The following is a 22,870-nucleotide window of genomic DNA, read 5'->3' as shown; positions in this document are numbered from 1 at the left end:
CTAGTGCTGAGTTTTTTTCAGCACTCGTTTTCTAGTGCTGAGTTTTTTTCAGCACTCGTTTTCCAGTGCTGGGGATTTTTCAGCACTCGTTTTCCAGTGCTGAATTGTCCCCGAGCACTGGTAAATCCAGTGCGGAAAGCGTGGTTTTTGTACATCAGCACTCGGGCACCAGTGCTGAAAATACTTCAGCACTCGGTTACCAGTGCTGAAAATACTTCAGCACTCGTTTTCTAGTGCTGAGTTTTTTTCAGCACTCGTTTTCCAGTGCTGAATTGTCCCCGAGCACGGGTAAATCCAGTGCTGAAGGCGTGGTTTTTGTACATCAGCACTCGGTTCCAGTGCTGACGGCGGTTTCAGCACTGGGTAACCAGTGCTGAATGACCTTTGACATGACCCGTGACCTGGCGCCGCCGCTCTGTCGCGCATTCAGCACTGGTAACCGAGTGCCGAACTCCATTCAGCACTGGAAAACGAGTGCCGAGACAAGTTTCAGCACTGGAAGACGAGTGCTGAAAGAAACTCAGCACTGGAATACAGCGATTCAGCACTGGAAAACGAGTGCTGAACTTTCTTCAGCACTGGAAAACGAGTGCTGAAATTTCTTCAGCACTGGAAAACGAGTGCTGAACTTTCGTCAGCACTGGAAAACCAGTGCTGAGGCCGATTCGTCCGTTGATTCAGCACTGGAATACCAGTGCGGAAGGCGTGGTTTTCGTAGACTTGCCCTACACAGATACAGTTGCAGAAGCTGGTGTATGTGTTACAATGTGTTATGCTCAATGACCTGCAGTGGCCCCTTCTCTCTGAAAGGAGGAGGAACGCCCGCCTCACCTTTCTCTATAAACTAGTCAATAACTACATTAATATAAACACAGACAATGTTCTAAAACCAGCTCAGGGGCGCACCCGGGGTAGCCACACTCTAAAATTCCAAACAATCAACGCTAAAACAGACTCATTTAAATATTCTTTTTTTCCCTCGCACCATACCAGAGTGGAACGCCCTGCCTGGCGCGGTTGTTACGACTCCCACCGTTGAGTCTTTCCGCGCCAGGCTGGAGGCCTGCCCGCCTTAGCCCGGGACCCCCCCCCCTCCTACTTTGCCCCTTGCGGGGTTATCTGGGGGCCCAATAAGTTGAAGTTGAAACCTTAAAGGGCGGTTAAACCAGTTATACTGAGATGCATATGCAATGACACATGTGTATGTGCCATGGTACATAATGTGACTTTCTAGGCAATAAAGGTCAGACAACTTTTAAGTTGCCAGGCAACAACACACAGACTCTTCTCGTGATAGAACCGGTTTTTCCAGTCTTCGCAGCCGCCATTTCACCCAATGCGCACGCATCAATAACGAGAAGAACAGACACTAAATTACGCTTCGAGCCTTTCTTAGCAATATACTAGTAACTGTTGTAATTGCGACATTATCTACAGGTGAATGCATATCACCGATTTATTTACCTTTAACTAGCTGTATATTCCTGCTGGTTTTAATCTCGCGTACACTTAGTTTTTGCTGAATAGGTTGCTGGATTGGCTGCTATGTTTACGTCGTTGTCAGGTAAACAGGTGTAAACGAAGGGTCAAAGAATCTCGCTTGTTTTCTGGCGTTTTGCTCGGAGGTGGAGGACGTAATAATCATGCAGGAGGTACGTTTAAGAATAATTGCCTAATTGTGTATAAAATTGTAAGTTTGATATGTAAAACGTAGATTAGTTTTCATGTTGTTGTTTTTGTTATTGCAATGTGGAATCCTACAAGTGAATCGGTTGAGATTAAAAGCTGTACGTGGAAGCGGCGTGTTTGTTCCATAAGAAAAACAAAAGATTAGTACTATTTTCGGAATTATTCACATTAGAAAGTTATTTCATTTGCACGCAGACGAGGGCGTTGGAACTAAGAAATATCCGTCTGGCCGCTTCACTTCAGAGCTCCACGGATCTCCTTTTTTATTTTCGAGAAGGGGGGGTCCTTTATGTATTGATCCTAAAACTATATGTTTTAAATCTTTTTCACTGATTTCTTTTTAGGTTGGCCTAAAACCTTAAACAATGCAAAATGCATAACCACAAATACATTAGAGATATAGAAGATGAAATATACAAGCACAAAGATATGACAGAGAGAAAATGCTGATTATATTTTGGCTCAAATTAACTATTTTCCTTATTTTTTGATGTGTATGTTACAGGTATCCGATGAACTCCCTCCCTTGGCGAAGCCTGTTACTTCACATCCTTACGGCACACTGGACAGACGGGTGCAGTTTGCTAAGAAAGACAGCGCCATAGCCGTGTTCGACACCAAACAGCACACCTCTCGGATCAGCCAGCACTTCGGCCAGTTCGGCAGGAACGACGGAGAGTTCTATCGACCAGCGGGTGTCACTGTATCCAATTTAGGAGAGATTTATGTGGCGGATACAGGCAACAAACGGATACAGGTGGGAAAACGCCGTGATGACTTCACAAGAGTTATTGATAAACCCAAATATTCTTATATAAAGAGGAGAGATATAAATTCATCATAATTAAAAGACAGACAAAAAATATATATGAAATCGACGAAAGAGACTCTAGTCATGATCTCTACCGGTGGAATGGGTGATTCTGCCAGATCACAATCTCAGCCCTGACACAAATATACATGTCCATATCAATTAATAAGCATGAATACATATCATATTGCAACATTTACAGCAAGTAATATGATATGCATGTTGCTAACCGTGTAATCTCCATTAAGATTATTCCGCCGGGTTACATCATTTTTAAATCCGCCACTTTGAAAAACGGTTTGTTTGAGAGATCTCTAGTGCAGCACCCCAGGTATGTACAGTGTAGATTAGGGGTGGGTACCGGTACATGAAATTCAGGTCCGGTCCAGGTCCAGAGGGTCAGGTCCAGGTCCGGACCTGTACCTGTACCTGATTATAGTAGTGTCGCAGTACATCATATTTTGGAGAGCGAGGCACACGTAAAAGTCTCCAAATAAACGTCATGTCTGGAACGATATAATTTCTTAGGTTTGCACTTTGTCTCAAAATTATAACTATGCTCTCCACGCCGTCTGTTTACTCATCCGTTCTGTTTAATCATTCTAGATATGATTCACAGCTAACGTCTTCGATTCGTTAAATCTGCTGTTTTGTATTTTCTTAGACCAGTTATGTGGCCGCCTACTTGTAGCCTGGTACTATGAATTTTCTAATCGGTCCATAGGCCGGTCCACTGTTTTTTTACGGACCGTTTTTTTTTGGACCGGTCCATTAAGAAATACCGGTATTGTACCGGTACACGGTACCGGTACCCACCCCTAGTGGGCTTAACCGTAGTTAGCGGCCCAACTTTTAACTTTGTCTGATCGACACCCTTGTTGTGTGTCGATGGTCCATTTTACGTCCGCGGGCATATGCCTTCCTCTTCTGAAAGCGAGCGCGCGCCCCGTATTTGACGTTAGGACCGGGTGGGCCACAACGCCGATTTCCGTCTTTTTTAGTCCCCGGCGTCTCTTACGAGCAGGGCCGCTTATTCTGCCGCGGCTTTAAAGCGTATTCTGTATTCTGCAGGCGAAACCTATGTATTTTACGTTCGGGGATAAGTCGACCGATATCACGGTCGAGCCGATTTACGACCGTGTTTTACGCTCGTCCGTATTTAGCGGTCGAGGATTACGGTCGAGAAATAGCCGAACGGTATCTACGGTCGAAAAATAGCCGACCGGTATCTACGGTCGAAAAATAGCCGACCGGTATCTACGGTCGAAAAATAGCCGACCGGTATCTACGGTCGAGGAATAGCCGACCGGTATCTACGGTCGAGGATTAGTCGACCGGTATCTACGGTCGAGGATTATCCTGCGGGTGGCATGTGTATTCACACTTATGTGATTGTGTACTCACACATATGGATGTGTATTAACACCTACCATATACATGTATATCAACACCTGCCTTATATATGGATGTGTATTGTGTATCTTATCCTCCCAATACCCATTGTAAGGTGACGCCTCCCCCTTCCTCCTCCGATGGATGTGTATTAAGAATTGACAGACGATTTCTTGGTGTTTTTAGGACGCGTCACAAGAAGAAACGGAGCTTCTTTAATGTCTGTCTAGCCCCAATTTCCCCCAGCCCACTGGGAAACTTAATAAGGCGAATAAACGTCCGATAATCAACACTACCTGCTGGTTATTTCATGTTCCTATCAAATACCTTTATTCTTCAATGCCACATACTGTTTGTCTATCTGCAATGGGCCTGTAAGTGCCTAATGGTCTCAAACATAACTCCCGGGATCCCACGGAAGTACTAAGGACAAGAAAATACGCACAGACAATATCAGTTTTAAACTTTTTAAATGAAAATTAACATGAACAATTTGCATAAACTAATACAATATATATATATATATATATATATATATATATATATATCAATAAATAGATAAATATACATCTTTCCTTCTACAGGGAAGACTTCTACTGTTTTTAGTAAAATCGGCAAAAAAAGGCCAGCCTTCTCACGCATGCACTGGTGGCTACGCTACGTGCCTCCTTGGTGAAACCAAGGAGGTTTTGGTAAAACAGAAAACAGAAAAAAATTTAAAAAGACTTTTCCTTCTAAGGAAAAAGTTCTACCTTAAACCAAAATGCTCATTTCCGAGGCTCACAATTTCAAACTTAAAGGACACAACAATATCTACTTTGTTTCGTTGATGAAGGTTAGGAGGAGGCAGTATCGGTAGTTAGGGAAGCCTTGGAGGCCGACGACACACTTGCAGACAGAACCAAACTCTCCGTGGACCACATATGCGAACTGCTAGACCTCTGCCTAGGGTGCACTTATTTCACTTACAAACAACAGTTTTTCCAGCAAGTGCACGGCTGTGCTATGGGGTCACCGGTATCGCCCATTGTTGTGAACCTGTATATGGAGAAGTTTGAGAACAAAGCTCTCAGTACTTTCAATGGCCCTCCCCCAGCAAACTGGTTTCGCTATGTAGACGACACTTGGTGTAGGCTAAAGAAGAGAGTAGCTGATGACTTCTTTGACCATATTAACCAGGTAGATGACAACATCAAGTTCACACAGGAGTCGTGTCAAAACAACATGCTGCCCTTCTTAGACACCAAAACCATCATAGAGAAGGATGGCAACCTTCAGTTCGAAGTGTACAGGAAACCGACCCACACTGATCAATATCTGGCCTTTGATTCCCATCACCCTTTGGAACACAAACTAGCAGTGATTAAAACTCTCTTCCATCGAGCAGACAATGTCATTACCTCAGACGAAGCAAAAACAGAAGAACACAGACATCTCCGTGTGGCTCTAGCCAAGTGTGGCTACCAAAATTGGACCTTCAACAAGGCCCTCAAACCTTCTGACCAGTCTAAGAAAACAGTCAAGTGCAGACCATTGACCAACAGAAACAAGGTCAACATTACCATTCCCTACGTCCAAGGAGTATCGGAAAAACTCAGACGTATCTTCCAAAACTTCAACATTGCCACTAACTTCAAACCTCACTCAACTCTCAGGCAGAAACTAGTCCATCCAAAAGACAGGCCTGAAAAAGGCATCAAAGCCAATGTCATCTACAAACTGAAATGTGAGGAACCGAACTGCAATAACATGTACATTGGGGAAACAAGTCGACCACTAAAAGAAAGGTACAAGGAACATTGCAGAAAGAGCGCTAACCGCTACTCCTCTGCCATTTACCACCATCTAAAACACAACCAGGGACACTCATTCAATTTCGAATCCACGGACATCCTAGATCGTGAAGAACGCTGGTTCGAACGGGGAATTAGAGAATCAATATATGAGAGGATGTACAACCCCGCCCTCAACAGGAAAGGCGGTCTACGCGTTCAACTTTCAGGCACCTGGGATAATGCACTGCCCACCACCCCCCACCCCCGGACAAGCAACATTTAGTTACTGTACTAGAACAACAGTAGCTAATTGAACTATTGGCATAACTTTGTCTTGAATTAATCTTCTTTTTGAAGACTACTTCAAGACATCCTAAATTGTCTTTACCTCATTAACATATCTATTCAGAGTTTTGGTATAAAGCTGGTGTTCTCAGTCCTATCGTTAGTCACTGACGAAAGACAGTGGATACTGTCTGAAACGTCTGACTGTTTCAAAATCTTATCCAGTTGCTTGAGTAATTATTTTTGGCGTATCTACTTTGTTTGATTGTAAAACTAACATTCTTTTCGAGCTGCGGTACAAAGTTCCAAACAGGCTGTCATGTTCATTGTGACGTCATGACTTAGCAAGTCACTGATTAATGTAATAACCAGGTGGGAAGAATCAAAAGCTAGAGGTGTAAAGTTTTGATCGTTCGATGTTTAATTACATCCGATGTGTGAAAATTTCTGTTATCAAACAATTACCATAGTATTATGTTTTATGTATTTCCAGGACATTCTTAATGCTGATGTCCTTGGTGTCTTATGCCCTTTAAGTGTTCTAGTCCAGGAAGTTCTGGATCATCAGTGGACAAAATAGGTTCGGATACACCCATATCCATGCCGTCATTTTTCTGCATTCTTTAAAGCTGCCCTATGTAAGATTTGGTCAATACAGAAAATCAATTTTTACTACCATTTCTTTACAAGTATGTTGAATAAACATTGTAGAATGACATACCAGTATTCAGGAAGGAATGTTTCAACATCATTGCACCGTATATAAATCAGTTTAAAAACTGAACTTTCAAAGCCAGTTGGCAGTTGGGGCAGTGTGGCCACACAGGCTTATCACCCCAACTGCCCAGTGGGGTGCCTGATTACAGTTAGCCAGAGTTTCTGCCAAACGTCCTTATCAGAGTTCTAGCAGTTTTGAACAGGGGAAATCCGCTTTATCAGTTCCCTACAAACTTGGCTAACATATTTTATCCTCATTCAAAAAGATATGAGTGTTTTTGAAGAAGATGATCTTCATAACATCAGCTGTTATCTAGATCCACTGAAGTGTCCCTAAGTAATTAGCCTACCCAGGGGTCCTGCCAGTGTGCAGGAAGTTGTTGTTTACAAACATTAGGCTTTAGGTTGAGGTGGTGTCACAGACTTTTGCAGCTTGTTTTTGTACAGTTAAAAACACCATACATGCCAGAAATAGACGAATTAATGATGGAAATATGCTGAAAAGTGGTTGTCCATGTCATTTGTATTAGGATTTGTTCACAAGAATATTTTCAATTTTTGCGCCAAAATGTTGCATAGTGCAGCTAGGATACGAGCAAATATCAGCAAATACCAGCAGATACGACTCGGATCTGTTACAAATCACAAATTTCGGATCCCTGAATTTGAACTGTGTTGGATGCGGACAAATCCGAAAATTGTTTTTTTCCCGGATGCGATGGCAGGTTTCGTAGGAAACTTTACGCATCCCTACCTTGGGCCACGCAAAAACGTCAGAATTTTGCTGGATCCTTACCAAATTCGGTAGCTGATTCTCGGTTTTTGCTATGCATACGTACGGACGAAATTCGGATTTTCCAGGATCCTAAGCAAATCCGATACCTGAAGCCCCCAGCATTTGATACGAATGTGCAGATACGAATTTCGGATTTTCCAGGTTCTCACCAAATCCGATACCTGAATCTCCTCGTATTTGCTACAAATGCGCAGATGCGAATTATTCGGATTGTTCCGAATACTTAGCAGAAGCGATACCTGAATTCCCCCGAATTCTCTACTCATACACGCAAATACAAAATGTAGGTCGTTGTCTTTTTATTTCAAAACTGTACTTTATGTTGTCGACAGGAGAATCAAATTCACATTGTCTGCGCTCTTCACGATTCGGCGCTATGTCCAAGCAAGGACATTATATAATGTCCTTGGTCCAAGTTACCCCGGGTGAGACACCTAGCGGGGCCCGCAGAGAATTCGTTTGGCAGCTTGAGCAGTCCTTCCCGCAGACCTTGGCGATCCCAGTTGTCAGTCAGTGAGCTATCGGTCGACCAAGCCTAAATCCACAATCACGATGGTGCGTCATACAGGAATCATTGTTATCCTTTTCCCATCTGGTCACCGTAGGAGTGATAATCCATAGGCTACATAATTTATTTGCGCTCTTCTTCAGCCTTCGCTGCAATGGTCAGGACGATACAAATGGTCGTGATCCCCCCTCCTGTGGCTGTGTCGTGCGCCATTCAAGAGCTCCAACCTACTCTCCAAGCAGAGGAGTGGGTCCGGCAGATTTTTGACGTGTTTTTCGGCGTTTTTGTCGGGCTTTCTACTTTGTCATGTTTTTTTGTCTAGTCAACCCACACGCAAAGTCTTGACCATAACTTGTGTCCTAGTGAAACGGGTCCAAGCTTCTTTCATGACTTGTCTTCGAACAGACGCCCTACAAAATACCTTCTTCTTGCATATTCGTTAGATTTGAAAAGCTCACTCTTGTCTGTCATTGGGTAATGTCCGATCACATGACATCGCAAGAAACGTCCCCCAGGTCACTTCCCATTGTCACTTTGTTGTTTTTACAACTTCACAGTGAATAAATTTGCATTCGCCTTCGACCTGTCCTTTTAGGCCAACCACAACAAAATATGAAAACGCCAGAAAACACTCTCTGCCATTATTTCCTCCAAGTTCTTACAATGACAAAATAACGAAATGTAATTATTATAACATTTCCTGTAACTTTCTGTGAATTCATGTAAGCTAAAAGAACGAGGTCTGAAGAAGTATGTTTTGCGAAAACACAGCATTTCTGTATTGGTCTGAGCCGAGGTCAGCGACCCCACACGATAGATATTTTAGGCAAAAGTACCGGGGTCACGGGTAATCACTCGGTGTCCAGCACCGAAGGTGCCTTCATCGCTAGACTTCCAGTGATGAAGTTTTGTCATCTGTGGGCGTCCAGCAATGAGGCGACTTCGTTACTGGAAATCCCTGAATTATCACTGGAAACCGAGAGATGAGAGTACCCGCGGGGCTGGAAAACCTGAGTGATGACAAATATCCCGTTGTGGAAAACCAGTGACGACAAATGTTAACTGAAAAATCGATAATCAAAAAATGTATAAAGGTTCCCTTTGTCTTTACTGTAGTGTGCCTTAAAGCCGGTGTCACAATTCATGCGAGCGTCGACCGAATTTGTAGATTGCCCGAAGTTCGCCGAATTTCGAATTCGCCCGTGCGTCGACCGTATTTTTTGCTGAAAACCTGCCCGTCACATATTGAACGGGGCTCGGGCGACGTCCGTCGAACACCAATAATCATAAATCCCACATAAGACGCCTGGGCGTGCCTCGGCAGACAAACATTTTTATAATTTAATATTATGATTTATAATGACTTAGTGGACTTTGAACTAGTCATTTTGTGGGGAAAAAACTCAGAAAGTCAAGTGTTATTTTAGCCTCAGTTCATTTATACTGAATTTTGAATCCTCTAGTCTAGGCTAACAATGAATTACAAGGCTTATTGACGCACCAAGCGGACAATAAAGTACAAAGGCAGTTTTGGGCATCATACACTGGGAGTTTATTCACACACAAAAGACACAAGTTCTCCCATACACACAAGGTATATCTACTCTACACACAAAAAACTTTAACAAGTAAGTTCATCTACACATTTAGTTTAAGTACGAACAGTTTCTAATATCATTAATAAAGCGTTTGCTATAATAAGTATAAATCGAAGAATGGAGAGCGATAAAGGCAGAATACAGGTAGTTGCATGTTACTTTATATATGCACTAGAGAGTCACTCATCACTGGTAAATCTAGCGCGGAACCCGTGACCTCGGGACTTTCGTTACTGGTGACCAGTGATGAACGAGCCTACTTGTCTGGCATCCGAGTGACGAGCGGGGATCGTCACTAGAAGCCGAGTGATGAGCGGAGTTCATTTCTGGAAACCGAGCACCGAGGCAAGATTCAGTGCTGGAATTCCAGCACCGAGGGGGCTACATTACTGGAATAAAGCCGTTCGTTACTGGATTTCTAGTGATGAACTTTCTTCGGTGCTGGACGTCCAGTGACGACGTCACTTTGTGCACGCGTTCGTTACTCGGCGCCCAGTGAGGAACTCGTGACCCGGGTACCTTTGCATATTTTAGTTTGGGGGTCTGGCATCCAGGCTTAGGTCAGCGCCAAAAAAATCATGTAGTGTGTACCGAAAAAAAAACACCATTAATGATGCAAATATACAAATGTAACTGCCTCCTTTGTCAGTACTGGACAACCAGTACGGAAGTGGTCGTCAGAACAGGAGCTCCAGTACTGGTACTTTCTCAGTACTGGACTTCCTGTACTGGGCAGCTTCAGTATAGCCTGAGTGCCAGCCTTTTTAGCTTCCGTCCGCTACCCAAGCTCCGCTGCGCTACCCAAGCTCCGCTGCCGGCCGAGCTGCTGCGAGGAGCGGAGCTTGGGTAGCGGACGGAAGCTAAAAAGGCTGGCACTCAGGCTAGCTTCAGTACTGGGAACCCTCCTGTCAGGACTGGAAGCCGAATGCTGAGACTTTAACTAGCGTCTAACGTTATTTTCAGGGCTGCATCTCTTCGAAGCTTTTTTCCCCACTTCAAAGCTAGTTGGAAAACGTTCGACTGAAGAAAAAAATACAGTATCACATTCTGTTACGTTTCAACGACGACAATGATATCCTTGTGGCTTGTTCCCTTATCGGGAGAAAACGTACACTGTTAAAATACCTACCAAAATCTATGTCCATAACCAAGGAACAAAGCAGTACTACCTAAACGTTAGTATTGTACTCGTACAAGCATTAAATAATAAACGTTAGTATTGTACTCGTACAAGCATTAAATAATTTAAAATGTACAGACAACTAAATCCAAAACTGTCCAGGCGGTCCAAACAATAGATCATCCCAGTACCGTATAGAACGTGAGTACAGGACGCCCAGTTCCGAAATAATTTGAGGTCTCGGCTTCCAATTACTGAAGAGTCACTATTTACTGGTAAATCCAGTACGGAACCCGTCACATCCGTAAATCGGCACTCGGTTATCCAGTGCTGAATGACCTTCGCACTGGGTAACAAGTACCGAATGATCTTTGATCTAGCTGGAACGCCAATCCGTACTGGAACCCGAGTACCGAGAGGCGTTCAGCTCTGGAACCCGAGTACCGAAACAAATTCAGTTCTGGACGTCCAGTGCTGACGAAGCTTCGGTACTGGAATAAAGCCGTTCCGTACTGGAATTCTTGTACGGAACTTCCTTCCGTACTGGGGGCCGAGTATCGGCGGCATTTTCTCCACGGTTTCCGTACTGGGCGCCCAGTAAGGAGCCGGTTTTAATACATCTGTATATTTGCATTAATGATAGAAAATTTTACCACGGTGTATGGAACAGAAAAAAAACGCAGCATATCCGGCGACTCTCTATAACCTATAAAGTAAAAGGGGAGCTCTCCCTCCTTATTTACCCAAGAAGGTTTATATAAAACCTCCTTGCTTTAACAAAGGAGTTTATATGTCGACCTCATTGCTTTCACTTGAAGGCACTCATAGAAAGATTATCATAAAACATGTCGCAATGTTTTCTAAATGCAGAGCAGGCTGCACCTAATTGGTAAATGTTTTATAGATACATGTTTTAAAGAAGGAGAATCCAGCAAGATGGCACATGTCTATACGAAACATTCTTAATGTCCGCCGTAATGTATCAGTGTCTGTTCCCAGCAGTTCGCCTCTAACTGACAAAGAGATCGCTGCTGCGATCAATCGCCACTTTTCAGACATTGTGAACCAACTTCCATGTCTTGATTTCGAATCGTTGCCGTCTTACCTGCCTTCTCCTTCAAAACCGCCGCATATTCATTCGTATGAAGTTTATGAAATTTTGAAACGCCTTGATGCCAGGAAAAGTTGTGGTCCGGATAACATTTCCCCCAAAATCGTCAAAACGTTTGCTGTTGAATTAAGTGACATTCTTGCCCATCTTTTCAATTGCTCTTTGGAGGAGGGGCGTGTCCCCAAACAATGGAAGGAGGCTGTTATTTCTCCAATTCCAAAGAAAAGCCCAGCATCAGTAGAAAATCTACGACCTATATCACTTACGTCTGTCTTTATAAAAACGTTCGAATCCTTTATTACTAAATGGGTTCTTCAAGACATAGACAAAGTTTTGGACCCCAATCAATATGGCAGCAGAAAGGGGCGCTCATCAGTTCACTACTTGATAAATTTGATCGACTCTATTCTTCGTGACGCTGAAACCCCCAAAACTGTTCAGACTGTTCTGTTAACTGATTTTAGCAAGGCGTACGATAGAATCGATCATACTCTACTAATCCGTAAACTGTTGACTTGTGGTGTACGCACTTCAATCTTACCATGGATTTGTAGTTTTCTTAATGACCGTACACAGTGTGTTCGGTACCGAGGTGTAACATCGTTTTGGGAGAAAATTGCATCAGGAGTTCCACAAGGTACAAAATTAGGGCCTGTCCTCTTTTTAGTATATGTAAATGATGCGATGCAATTTTTTCTTAACAGATGGAAGTATGTAGATGATCTAACGGTAAAAGAAAGTAGACTTTTCAGTGAACAATCTTCTATGCAGACAGCAATTAACCAACTGGACACATGGTCATCACAAAATTGTATGTCATTGAATGAAGATAAGTGTAAATTAATTTGTATCTCTTTCATGAAGGATCCTACCCCTTCCCCTGTAATGTTACTGAATGGCAAAGCCATTCAGTACACTGAGGATGCCTGTATTTTGGGTGTTTGGATTTCTGCCGACATGAAATGGGGAAAACATGTCACAACAATCATAAAAAAAGCAAGCTCGCGCCTTTTCTGGCTTAAAAAGCTAAAACGCTCTGGTGTCTGCACTGAAGATCTTTGCGAAATTTATTTACTATTTGTCCGACCAGTCATAGAATATGCAGTCCCAGTATGGCACGCAGGTCTAACCACTCTACAATCCCACCAACTTGAACGCATTCAAAAACGTGCCCTCAGAATCATACTTGGCAATAATTATACTTCCTATGCTGACGCACTTTCAACTTTTAACCTCTGCACTTTAAAAGCAAGAAGGGAATCACTCTGTCTTAAGTTTGCAAAATCTCTGATGAATTCACCAACGTTTCGACCCCGGCTACCCCCCACCCGCAATAAAGTTCACAATATGGACTTAAAAGGGGGTTTCCAGCTTAGCATACCCTTTATAAGATCTGACAGGTACAGGAACAGTGCCATTCCGTACTTGTCAAAACTCATGAACAGCGTATTGTAACTTATACCTATTGTGTAATCACCCTACTACCGTTTCTACATATCCTTGTTGTTCAGTTTTGGTTAGGTTTGTAAATATTGATGATATTTTGTACAGTTGTGTATTCCCTGAAACTGCGTAATTCAGCCTTTTTACTTTGTATCATTAGGCTGCAATGTTGTTTTAGCTCTGTATGAATTTGCGAATAAAACCATTTATATTAAAAGCTACCGATAACATAACATTGGGTTAGGTTTTTTGTATTGAATCCGCCTGCTGCTCAATCAGGTACTAAGGATCCTGGCAAATCCTCTTTCCACATCTTTTACGGATCCGCTGATCTTATCAACGACTAGGGATCCTAGCAAATCCTCTTTGAAGTCTTTCCGTATCTTCTACGGATCCGCCTGCCCGATCAACGACTGAGGAACCATGTACGTAGTATCACTATGTAACATTTTACTAGTTCTGATACAGAAAAGCCTAAGGGGAACATTTCATGTAACCTTCCGGAACATATATAAGCTAAAACGCTTTGTCTGTCCTGCGCGGGGAACGGGATTCTAGTATGTCTAGAAACGGGGGACTGGTAGAACGCGTTTGAAAAGGAAACGTGGAAATAGAAATCTGGAGAGCGCAGTTGAAGGAGTTTCCACGCACTAAAATACCCGTTAAGCGGTGTCGTATATAGTTTCGTGTTCTTTTCTAAGGTTCAGGACACCGCAGAAGTAAAAAAAAAACGTAATGTAATATCACAGTATATACAGGATTCTAGTACATCGGTAACGTGTAGAGCAAGACGCCCAAACAGAAATATTGAGAGCACCGGTTGAATGGTTTTGAAACAAGACCCAATATATAGACAACCACCTATCTAGTGAGTGAGTATATCATGAAGTGGTGGGTGACTTGTAGAGCGCGTTTGTTAAAGACGTTCAAACAGAAATATTGAGAGCGCAGTTGAAGGGTTTTGAAACACAACCCAATATGTAGACAACCGCCGAACGGTGATTAGAAAATTGCTAGTTCCGTGTTGTTTTCTAAAGTTCATAACTCTGTAGGTTCACAAAAAAAGCCTGTTCTTATATCACAAGATATACAGGAGTCTAGTGTATTGTGGGGTGGTGGGTGACTTGTAGAGCGCGTTAATGACGCCCAAACAGAAATATTGAGAGCGCAGTTGAAGGGTTTTGAAACACGACCCAATATATAGACAACCGCCGAACGGTGATTGGAAAATTTCTAGTTATGTTTAGCCATACCTAGTATGGCTCAACATATTGTTTTTACTCAGGTTTCTTCTTCTTCTCCTGTCAAATCTTCAAATCGATTCATCTTTGTCATTTTTTGACCAAATGACCTGAAATTTGGTACAAAGGTAGTGTAGGCAAATACCCCCGGACTTTTTTTCTTCACTTTTTCGATATTGACCTTGAAAGTGATTTTATTGAGCTTTTTCTGACCAAAAACGTACATTTTGGCCTCCTGTGCTCTGGAAATACATCTAAATGACCTGGAATTGGCTATGGGGGTACATTGAACAAATATTCAGAGAACCCCATTCGCACTTTTGGCAAACATCACTTCAAAATACGATTTTGCAGGGTGTTTTGGGGAGAACATTGGGTATTTTCCTCATATGATCATGACCTAAAGGTCAGTGACCCCGATTGCACCTAGCCTGGCTGTGAGCCTTGCGACCACCCGATTGGTCAATTGATGAGTTAATTAAGTTATCTTGCATTTCTGGCGCAGGTGTGCTAGTATTCATACCAAATGTGGTATTGGAATGCTAGGACATGTGCTTGCATGGCTTTGTTCACTCTTTTTTCAACAAAGATACACATCTCCAGTTCCTATGTAGTAAACCAAAATGATGCAAAATTCGGCATGTGTCTGCCTTGGTCATGTACACAGGCCCTCATTCAAATGTTTGGCATACAGCCTTTCAAAACGATTTTTGAAATAAACAATTTTTTCGTTTCCTTATTTTCAACCCAAATGTATACTATTGGATTCAAATGCGCAGAAACTGAAGCCCAACTTGCTGTGCCCTTCGGCAGAAATGCCAAGACCTCTCTGGTCCCCAAACCTCTACACAACACCATCAGTCCTAGAGAAGTTATCAGAAGAAGACGTCACCCCCAACACAATAGTTTTACATGTCGGCACGAACGACGTAATGGCTAAGTCCAAGGAGACGGTTATCTCAGAGTTTGAGATGGCCGTCAGCACAGCTCAGTCGCTATTCCCAGATGCAGAGTTAGTGATTTCTGCTGTGCCCCCAAGGAGAAACTCCAGCTTCAGACCGAACGTCAACAGTGACATAACAGCAATCAACCAACATCTACAGAACTTAAGTGAGACAAACGCCCAGCTGACCTATGTCAGCCATCCACAACTCTGGAGCAAAAATGACTACAGCTCAAGTGTGTTCGAGCATGATGGCTATCATTTAAACGGAGATGGTGTAAGAGTTATTGCTTTTAATCTCGACAGACAGGCATCAGGTGCTTTAGGTCTCCCGCCACACCGCTCAAGCTACAAAAGCAAGGCCACTTACCCCGGTAACGATACCTCTCCACAGTCACGTGACCAAATGGAGTCATTTTGACAAACCAGATGCTTTCCTGGTGTCGCGATGCCATTCCGCAACAGGCAAAGTTGTTTCGGGGTGAATCGGTCTATGTTTCGCGAAAAGTCGTTTTCATGCGAAATATGCTTTTTTTGTCTCACGTGACCAAATGGAGTCATTTTGACAAACCAGATGCTTTCCTGGTGTCGCGATGCCATTCCGCAACAGGCAAAGTTGTTTCGAGGTTAATAGGTCCATGTTTCGCAAAAAGTCGTTTTCATGCGAAATTTGCTATTTTTGTCTCACGTGACCAAATGGAGTCATTTTGACAAACCAGATGCTGTCCTGGTGTCGCGATGCCATTCCGCAACAGGCAAAGTTGTTTCGAGGTTAATCGGTCCAATGTTCGCGAAAAGTCGTTTTCATGCGAAATATGCTTTTTTTGTCTCACGTGACCAAATGGAGTCATTTTGACAAACCAGATGCTTTCCTGGTGTCGCGATGCCATTCCGCAACAGGCAAAGTTGTTTCGAGGTTAATAGGTCCATGTTTCGCAAAAAGTCGTTTTCATGCGAAATTTGCTATTTTTGTCTCACGTGACCAAATGGAGTCATTTTGACAAACCAGATGCTGTCCTGGTGTCGCGATGCCATTCCGCAACAGGCAAAGTTGTTTCGAGGTTAATCGGTCCAATGTTCGCGAAAAGTCGTTTTCATGCGAAATATGCTTTTTTTGTCTCACGTGACCAAATGGAGTCATTTTGACAAACCAGATGCTTTCCTGGTGTCGCGATGCCATTCCGCAACAGGCAAAGTTGTTTCGAGGTTAATCGGTCCATGTTTCACAAAAAGTCGTTTTCATGCGAAATTTGCTATTTTTGTCTCACGTGACCAAATGTAATCGTTTCGACAAACCAGATGCTTTCCTGGTGTCGCGATGCCATTCCGCAACAGACAAAGTTGTTTCGAGGTTAATCGGTCCATGTTTCGCGAAAAGTCGTTTTCATGCGAAATTTGCTATTTTTGTCTCACGTGACCAAATGGAGTCATTTTGACAAACCAGATGCTTTCCTGGTATCGCGATGCCATTCCGCAACAGGCAAAGTTGTTTCGAGGTTAATCGGTCCATGTTTCGCGAAAAGTCGTTTTCATGCGAAATTTGCTATTTTTGTCTCACGTGACCAAATGTAATCGTTTCGACAAACCAGATGCTTTCCTGGTGTCGCGATGCCATTCCGCAACAGGCAAAGTTGTTTCGGGGTGAATCGGTCCATGTTTCGCAAAAAGTCGTTTTCATGCGAAATTTGCTATTTTTGTCTCACGTGACCAAATGTAATCGTTTCGACAAACCAGATGCTTTCCTGGTGTCGCGATGCCATTCCGCAACAGACAAAGTTGTTTCGAGGTTAATCGGTCCATGTTTCGCGAAAAGTCGTTTTCATGCGAAATTTGCTATTTTTGTCTCACGTGACCAAATGTAATCGTTTCGACAAACCAGATGCTTTCCTGGTGTCGCGATGCCATTCCGCAACAGACAAAGTTGTTTCGAGGTTAATCGGTCCATGTTTCGCGAAAAGTCGTTTTCATGCGAAATTTGCTATTTTTGTCTCACGTGACCAAATGTAATCGTTTCGACAAACCAGATGCTTTCCTGGTGTCGCGATGCCATTCCGCAACAGACAAAGTTGTTTCGAGGTTAATCGGTCCATGTTTCGCGAAAAGTCGTTTTCATGCGAAATTTGCTATTTTTGTCTCACGTGACCAAATGTAATCGTTTCGACAAACCAGATGCTTTCCTGGTGTCGCGATGCCATTCCGCAACAGGCAAAGTTGTTTCGGGGTGAATCGGTCCATGTTTCGCAAAAAGTCGTTTTCATGCGAAATTTGCTATTTTTGTCTCACGTGACCAAATGTAGTCGTTTCGACAAACCAGATGCTTTCCTGGTATCGCGATGCCATTCCGCAACAGGCAAAGTTGTTTAGAGGTTAGTCGGTCCATGTTTCGCGAAAAGTCGTTTTCATGCGAAATTTGCTATTTTTGTCTCACATGACCAAATGTAATCGTTTCGACAAACCAGATGCTTTCCTGGTGTTGCGTACCATTCCGCAACAGACAAAGTTGTTTCGAGGTTAATCGGTCCATGTTTCGCGAAAAGTCGTTTTCATGCGAAATTTGCTATTTTTGTCTCACGTGACCAAATGGAGTCATTTTGACAAACCAGATGCTTTCCTGGTATCGCGATGCCATTCCGCAACAGACAAAGTTGTTTCGAGGTTAATCGGTCCATGTTTCGCGAAAAGTCGTTTTCATGGGAAATTTGCTATTTTTGTCTCACGTGACCAAATGGAGTCATTTTGACAAACCAGATGCTTTCCTGGTATCGCGATGCCATTCCGCAACAGGCAAAGTTGTTTCGGGGTGAATCGGTCCATGTTTCGCAAAAAGTCGTTTTCATGCGAAATTTGCTATTTTTGTCTCACATGACCAAATGTAATCGTTTCGACAAACCAGATGCTTTCCTGGTGTTGCGTACCATTCCGCAACAGACAAAGTTGTTTCGAGGTTAATCGGTCCATGTTTCGCGAAAAGTCGTTTTCATGCGAAATTTGCTATTTTTGTCTCACGTGACCAAATGGAGTCATTTTGACAAACCAGATGCTTTCCTGGTATCGCGATGCCATTCCGCAACAGACAAAGTTGTTTCGAGGTTAATCGGTCCATGTTTCGCGAAAAGTCGTTTTCATGGGAAATTTGCTATTTTTGTCTCACGTGACCAAATGGAGTCATTTTGACAAACCAGATGCTTTCCTGGTATCGCGATGCCATTCCGCAACAGGCAAAGTTGTTTCGGGGTGAATCGGTCCATGTTTCGCAAAAAGTCGTTTTCATGCGAAATTTGCTATTTTTGTCTCACGTGACCAAATGTAATCGTTTCGACAAACCAGATGCTTTCCTGGTGTCGCGATGCCATTCCGCAACAGGCAAAGTTGTTTCGAGGTTAATCGGTCCATGTTTCGCGAAAAGTCGTTTTCATGCGAAATTTGCTATTTTTGTCTCACGTGACCAAATGGAATCGTTTCGACAAACCAGATGCTTTCCTGGTGTCGCGATGCCATTCCGCAACAGACAAAGTTGTTTCGAGGTGAATCGGTCCATGTTTCGCGGAAAGTCGTTTTCATGCGAAATATGCTTTTTTTGTCTCACGTGACCAAATGTAATCGTTTCGACAAACTAGATGCTGACATCGCGACACCATTCCGCGACTGACAAAGTTGTTTCGAGGTGAAGGGTCCGAAGGAGATTTGTCAGGATCAAGTCAAATAATTTCTACATCGGATACGTCGAAAATTTGAAATGGGAATTAGCTAGGATCCCCGGAAGTTGATCGGACCAGCGGATCCGTAGAAAATGCGGACGGTGCATTTACTACGGTAGGATTCCCAGTCGTTGATCTGCCATTTTTCTACGAAATCATATGAATTATATGTCTGACATGCACACCTTGCATTGAATGCTTTCTTCATTCTCTTTGCAGGGAATGATGACATGAGAAACTACCTGGATTAGCCTATCAAAAAATAAATGTTCTTTTAGTAGTAGTAGTAGTAGTAAGTAGTAGTAAACATATACATATATATACATACAGTTGGGGTTCTTGGCTGAAGACCTAGAATTAGCTTACCTACTTTATTCTGCATTCAAGCAAACAAAGTAGATATTGTTGTGTCCTTTAAGTTTGAAATTGTGAGCCTCGGAAATGTGCATTTTGGTTTAAGGTATAACCTTTTCCTTAGAAGGAAAAGTCTTTTTAATTTTTTTGTTTTCTGCTTTACGTAGCGTAGCCACCAGTGCAGGCGTGAGAAGGCTGGCCTTTTTTTGCCGATTTTACTAACAATAGTAGAACTCTTCCCTGTAGAAGGAAAGATGTATATTTATTTATTTATTGATATATATATATATTAGTTTATGCAAATTGTTCATGTTAATTTTCATTAAAAAAGTTTAAAGCTGATATTGTCTGTGCGTATTTTCTTGTCTTCCGTGGGATCCCGGGAGTTATGTTTGAGACCATTAGGCACTTTCAGGCCTATTGCAGATAGACAAACAGTATGTAGCATTGAAGAATAAAGGTATTTGATAGGAACATAAAATAACCAGCAGGTAGTGTTGATTATCGGACGTTTATTCGCCTTATTAAGTTTCCCAGTGGGCTGGGGGAAATTGGGGCTAGACGGACATTAAAGAAGCTCCGTTTCTTCTTGTGACGCGTCCTAAAAACACCAAGAAATCGTCTGTCAATTCTTAATACACATCCATCGGAGGAGGAAGGGGGAGGCGTCACCCTACAATGGGTATTAGGAGGATAAGATACACAATACACATCCATATATAAGGCAGGTGTTGATATACATGTATATGGTAGGTGTTAATACACATCCATATGTGTGAGTACACAATCACATAAGTGTGAATACACATGCCACCCGCAGGATAATCCTCGACCGTAGATACCGGTCGACTAATCCTCGACCGTAGATACCGGTCGGCTATTCCTCGACCGTAGATACCGGTCGGCTATTTTTCGACCGTAGATACCGGTCGGCTATTTTTCGACCGTAGATACCGGTCGGCTATTTTTCGACCGTAGATACCGTTCGGCTATTTCTCGACCGTAATCCTCGACCGCTAAATACGGACGAGCGTAAAACACGGTCGTAAATCGGCTCGACCGTGATATCGGTCGACTTATCCCCGAACGTAAAATACATAGGTTTCGCCTGCAGAATACAGAATACGCTTTAAAGCCGCGGCAGAATAAGCGGCCCTGCTCGTAAGAGACGCCGGGGACTAAAAAAGACGGAAATCGGCGTTGTGGCCCACCCGGTCCTAACGTCAAATACGGGGCGCGCGCTCGCTTTCAGAAGAGGAAGGCATATGCCCGCGGACGTAAAATGGACCATCGACACACAACAAGGGTGTCGATCAGACAAAGTTAAAAGTTGGGCCGCTAACTACGGTTAAGCCCCCTAGTGTAGATGTACAGGAGTGGATCATATTGGGGGATATTGGGTTGAATATATCTTTTCAGGGTGGCGAAATTATGTACCCTGTTGGGATTATGTTAGTAGATGTTACCAATCTGTTTCCTTCGCATACAGGTCTTTGACAACAATGGGGTGTTCCTCCGCTCCTTCACCACGAGGATTAACGGATACACACAATCCTGTCCGACGGGCATCGCGGTTGTTGGCAACATGTTCCTTGTGACCGATCCGGCAAACAACGCCGTCAACATGTTCGACTTCCGAGGCAAGTTTACCGGCCATTTCGGCGAAGACAGCATATTCGAAAGACCAGCTAGCATCGCCGTTGACAGAACGTACGGAGTCGTGGCCATTTCAGATCAGCTGGGGGTGAGGGTATTTTCAGCGAAAGGGGAACGTAGAGGCGGAGATATCATGATAGCCGGACATGTTGGGCCGATGGCAAACGAAGTCGCCTGTAACGGTCGTGGCGAGATCTTAGTGTCGTGTTGGTACGACCACTGTGTCAAAGTTTATGATCTCAACAGTGGATTTAAAACACGGATTGGCGGCAGAGGCGAGTGGTTGGGTCGCCTGGAGAGGCCTCGCGGCGTTGGAGTGGACAAGCAGGGCAAAATCGTGGTGTCAGATGTCGGGAACCGACGAGTCCAACTCTTCGATCCTCGGGACCGACTCGGGTTTTGTCGGCTGGTGGCGGCGCCGGCCGACGGCTTACGAGAGCCGTACGGGGTGCAGGCGTTGCCGGACGGACGGTTTGTTGTGGTAGACAACGCGCTGAGCAAGGTCTTTAGTGTCAGTAAAAGTCGGTGTGAGCCTTGATGTTTATTTCTCTTCAATCAAGACATTTGCTATTCGCCAAATTTCCATTTTTATTGATAAGTCGTGTAGGTATATAAAACGACAATGTTGTGTATAGATCTAAAAAGATTGATAACTGACAAATGTAACATGTTAAAAGCAAAAGTGACACAATGTGCCAATGTGCATGTACATGTTAGAATTAAGCTAAAGCTGTCAAATAAAGATAAATGAAAAAAAAATCCATCAAGCGTGTTCATGATTACAATTGCGCATATGCCAACGATAAAGGCTCCTATCTTTGAAACCTGCCTTCAAAGAATTCAAGGTGTGTCGATGTCTCAGGGGCACAATGTGTATTTGGAACTATGAGCATGCCTATACTTGGATTCTGTTTAGCCTTACATCGTATTATTATTTTCCGTACCAGAAATAGAGTTGAGATAATGTTGTGCAGTTAATTTAAGAACACGAGGAGGTCTTGAAACAGTCATGGCAATTGTTGAGTTGCTCATTGTACAAACGGATATGTGTCTAAAATGACAGGTAAAAAAACAATACAAATCACTAATAACAATTTACTTAGTTAGCTAAAGTAACTAATCAAAAAGGTAAAGAAATACGAAACCAATTGACTTGCTGGATTGATCTATGATATAAGAACAGATGATAGCAGCTGTCTTGTCTGTTTTGGGGCCACATTAGAGTTGGCTTTACAAGTGAAAAGAACTAGGAATCAAAGGATCTGACAACGAGAAATATTGAGAGTTTTGTGATAATTGTGTTGTAGGTGTCCGTGCATTTCTGGCTAGTGTTGTCTATGCGTGACCATCTTTAGACCCAGGCTAAGCTGCTACTTTCTCATCCTACCAGCTGCGGGCCAACTGGGACTTACTTGGCCTCTTCTGCCTTATATAATGTCACTCTACGATCTTAAAATAACTACGATCACACGCCAGGGCAAATAAACAAACAAACAGACTGACACGCATACCAAAACAAATGACAAGTCTACCATGGCGGCGTGCCGATGCTGCTGCCCTCTTGGTTCATTCTAGTTTAGGACAAAGATAACGCTGAATATCAGACACCAGGCGGACGCCATGACAGCAGACATCGACACCATGACTTTCTCACTACTGCTGCCAGGGGGCGCTGTCGGGCAGGGATCGTACCCATCAAGTCCACGGCAAGAATCTGCTTCACTCATCCCTGA

At 43.2% G+C, this 22,870-nt stretch overlaps 2 protein-coding genes across 3 annotated transcripts in view; one reads left to right on the top strand and one right to left on the bottom strand.

Annotated features, from left to right (window-relative positions):
- The first annotated feature begins 1,327 nt into the window (after positions 1 to 1,327).
- Positions 1,328 to 21,875, top strand: LOC136429419 (tripartite motif-containing protein 2-like). Its single transcript, XM_066419253.1, has 3 exons — positions 1,328 to 1,652; positions 2,195 to 2,446; positions 20,971 to 21,875. Exons 1-3 carry the CDS (start codon positions 1,644 to 1,646, stop codon positions 21,673 to 21,675), a joined length of 966 nt encoding a protein of 321 aa, XP_066275350.1. The 5' UTR covers positions 1,328 to 1,643; the 3' UTR covers positions 21,676 to 21,875.
- Positions 21,708 to 22,870, bottom strand: part of LOC136429429 (phosphatidylethanolamine-binding protein 1-like) — an 83,858-nt gene continuing 82,695 nt past the window's right edge. For both annotated transcript variants that reach the window (XM_066419270.1, XM_066419262.1), the window contains exon 8: positions 21,708 to 22,866. In XM_066419270.1, the coding sequence (XP_066275367.1) occupies positions 22,709 to 22,866 (158 nt within the window). In that variant the 3' untranslated portion in view covers positions 21,708 to 22,708. The remainder of the gene's footprint in view (positions 22,867 to 22,870) is intronic.

Source organism: Branchiostoma lanceolatum, chromosome 1, assembly GCF_035083965.1.
Source record: "Branchiostoma lanceolatum isolate klBraLanc5 chromosome 1, klBraLanc5.hap2, whole genome shotgun sequence".
Taxonomy (NCBI): Eukaryota; Metazoa; Chordata; class Leptocardii; order Amphioxiformes; family Branchiostomatidae; genus Branchiostoma; species Branchiostoma lanceolatum.
This window is presented reverse-complemented; position numbering and strand designations above follow the sequence as displayed.

Coding starts and splice junctions, on each gene's coding strand:
- LOC136429419 (XM_066419253.1), top strand. Junction 2,447..20,970: donor CAGGCAACAAACGGATACAG/GTGGGAAAACGC, acceptor CTTCGCATACAG/GTCTTTGACAACAATGGGGT.